At 55.0% G+C, this 2936-nt stretch overlaps 2 protein-coding genes across 2 annotated transcripts in view; one reads left to right on the top strand and one right to left on the bottom strand.

The window, feature by feature from the left end:
* Nucleotides 1–1758, top strand: part of PPTG_17090 (hypothetical protein) — a 5567-nt gene extending 3809 nt beyond the window's left edge. The window contains exon 2 of the mRNA XM_008914703.1: nt 250–1758. Within this exon, the coding sequence (XP_008912951.1) occupies nt 250–1563 (1314 nt within the window). The 3' untranslated portion in view covers nt 1564–1758. The remainder of the gene's footprint in view (nt 1–249) is intronic.
* PPTG_17089 (hypothetical protein) lies at nt 1745–2638 on the bottom strand. Its single transcript, XM_008914702.1, has 2 exons — nt 2495–2638; nt 1745–2410 (listed from the first exon to the last, which is right to left on the bottom strand). The coding sequence occupies exons 1-2, from the start codon at nt 2545–2547 to the stop codon at nt 1798–1800; spliced, it is 666 nt and encodes a 221-aa protein (XP_008912950.1). The 5' UTR covers nt 2548–2638; the 3' UTR covers nt 1745–1797.
* Nucleotides 2639–2936: the final 298 nt, after the last annotated feature.

Raw genomic sequence — 2936 nt, 5'->3', positions numbered from 1 at the left:
CGCTACTTCAACAAGGAGGCCATCCAAATTATAATTAAGATGGCTGTGGCTTACGGTGTCGACCGTCTGTGGATCGGCAAGGACGGTCTGCTGAGCACCCCCTGTGTGTCGGCTGTTGTGCGTGAGCGCGAGGGCGGCAGCGTCGCCTTCGGTGCCTTCATTCTGTCGGCAAGCCACAACCCTGGTGGCCCGAACGAGGACTTTGGCATCAAGTACAACTGTGAGAACGGTGGTCCCGCCCCCGAGAAGGTGACGAACGAGGTGTTCGCTCTGTCGAAGGTGATCACATCGTACAAGATCGCCGCTGACTTTCCCACGGTTGACGTGACCACGATCGGCACGACCACTGTTGACGCTGACGATGGCAGCCGTACGATCACAATTGAGGTGTTCGACTCGGCTGAACACCACGTGGACTTGCTGAAACAGATTTTCGACTTCCACGCCATCAAGAAGCTGGTGTCTCGCTCGGACTTCACGTTCGTGGTGGACGCCATGTCGGGTGTGAATGGCCCGTACGCTCGCCGCGTGTTTGTGGAGGAGTTGGGCTGCGATGAGTCGTGCCTGCTGAACGCTACTCCTCTGGAGGACTTCGGTGGAGGCCACGCCGACCCGAACCTGACGTACGCCAAGACCTTGATTAAGGCCATGGGTGTGGACGCCAAGGGCCTGCCTGTGACGGGCCAGGAGCAGGAGCCGCCTTCGTTTGGTGCTGCCTGGGATGGCGATGCTGACCGTAACATGATCCTGGGCTCGCGCTTCTTCGTGACGCCTTCGGACTCGCTTGCTATCATTGCTGCTAACTGCACAGTGATCCCGTTCTTCAAGAACGGCCTGCGCGGTGTGGCTCGTTCGATGCCTACCAGCGGTGCTGTGGACCTTGTGGCCAAGAAACTGAACGTGCCCTTCTTCGAGGTGCCGACTGGCTGGAAGTTCTTCGGCAACTTGATGGACTCCCACGTTGTGTTCGGCAAGGAGGACTACACCCCGTTCATCTGCGGTGAGGAGAGCTTCGGTACGGGCTCGAACCACATCCGTGAGAAGGATGGCATGTGGGCTGTGCTGGCCTGGCTGTCGATCCTGGCCTCGAAGCAGGTGGAGGGTGCCCCACTAGTGACAGTGGAGGACGTCGTCCGCGACCACTGGAAGAAGTTTGGCCGCAACTACTACTGCCGTTACGACTACGAGAACGTGGACAAGGCCGCTGCCGAGGGTATGTTCGCCGATATGACCAAGTTCGACGGTGTCGTTGGCAAGGAGATCAACGGTTTCAAGGTTGAGAAGGCTGATGAGTTCGAGTACGTGGACCCCGTGGACGGCAGTGTGTCGTCACACCAGGGTATCCGCTTCCTGTTCGAGGGCGGCTCGCGTGTCGTGTTCCGTCTGTCGGGCACGGGCGTTGCTGGCGCGACCATCCGTATGTACATTGAGAAGTACGAGGAGCCGACGGGCAACCTGGACCAGAACGCCGCTGAAGCGCTGGAGAAGCTGATTGAGGTGGGTCTGAAGCTGTCGGATCTGGAGAAGAAGACTGGTCGCAAGGCCCCCACGGTCATCACCTGAGGGGAGCGCGTCTTCTTCGGCTCGGCGGGCAGCTTAGGCTGAGCGGTGGTGACATCTGCTCTCTCTGCCCTAGTGTGGTGGTTGGGCTCGACTCTTGATTCATCTTGCATGTCCTAGTTGCTATGTAGTAAGTCAATCTCGCCACCATCGAGCAGTAGCAAGCTAAACAAAAATAGCAAAGCACATGAAAGCAAAGCTGTGTTATGTGTTGCTGATCAAAACAAGTGCTTGGAATCACTTGCTACTCGCTTGTGTGTTCCTCCTTTGCCGATCATGCTCGCGAAATCGTTGCATCTGCCCCTTGCTAAGCCGCTTGAACAGCCGAAACTCGGGCGGTAGTTGCGCTTCAGAGTACATTTTTTCAGCAAAGTAGATCCGGCGTACTCGGCAGGTCGCGTGAAGCTGTACACTAATCGCATGTCCGTATCGGACATTGTAGCAACTATGCATAAGCTCGTCCAAGTCCAACTGCAGTTGATTCCAGCCGCTGTCCAGGTGTAGCGGCAGTAGAGCAAGTTGAGAGTGCACGATACTCTTCTTTTGGAACGTGGAGAAGCGGAAACGTCTTCTTGAGCCACGGTCGTCTGCCACGTGAACCTCTAGCGATACGTGCTGGTCGAGGTTCTTGAGCACCAGGACCAGGTGCCGCAGTCGAATATGCAACGAAGGCAACGCCAGCAACGGCTCTTGCTGCTGCTCATGTCCACCATAAGGAATCCGCAGCCAAGTATACACGAGGTTGTCAGCTAAAAGCTCCACTACGGATGACTGCACATCTTCATCAAGCACGCGTCGTATACTTCCAGGCACCTCCTCGTGTTTCTCGCACAGCTGTAGCGGCCGCGGGCTACGATGGGTTGCAACGGAGTTGTGATGGTTAGTGCGCGAAGGATTATTCGGCGGAAAGCAGCCTCTTCCCCAAAGCACGCACCCGACGCTGTAAAGCAGCGAGATGAAGCCCGACTGGTACACCTGCCCCAACATGGCAGGGCTTGGACAATTATTAAATAATAGAGGCGATGCTTTGGTTGGGAGGACAGTGCCTTTATTTTTGAACCCTGCGGACAACCAGGCTTCATACCGTAAAAATCTGGGGTGGGAGGTGCATGGGAAAAGCTTCCTACAATAAATGACAGCAGCAGGATTATAAATAACGGTAATTTAAATGTGCAGGTGACTGTTTTTGCCTTTTAAGCCTGCGACATGTGGTTGGGTGGGCATACAGACGCGGTTGTGTGAAACACAGTACTCAGGTATCAGTAATAAACGATTGATAGTATTATATTTCCTGACTTACGTTTTGTATGCGAAACGCAACAAATGTGTGTTCGAAAACTCGAGGGATGTCACTATACCTTGTCACTGATCTGAAC

The sequence above is a fragment of the Phytophthora parasitica genome, assembly GCF_000247585.1.
Source record: "Phytophthora parasitica INRA-310 unplaced genomic scaffold supercont2.63, whole genome shotgun sequence".
Taxonomy (NCBI): Eukaryota; Oomycota; class Peronosporomycetes; order Peronosporales; family Peronosporaceae; genus Phytophthora; species Phytophthora nicotianae.
The sequence above is the reverse complement of the archived record's forward strand: the minus strand, read 5'-3'. Positions and strand labels throughout refer to the sequence as shown.

What these genes read in the sequence shown, in the direction of transcription:
- PPTG_17089 (XM_008914702.1), bottom strand. Translation starts at nt 2,547, where the DNA reads ATGTTGGGGCAGGTGTACCAGTCGGGCTTCATCTCGCTGCTTTACAGC. An exon ending in TCGCTGCTTTACAGCGTCGG is followed by an intron (nt 2,411 to 2,494) that starts GTGCGTGCTTTG and finishes AACCCATCGTAG; the next exon opens with CCCGCGGCCGCTACAGCTGT.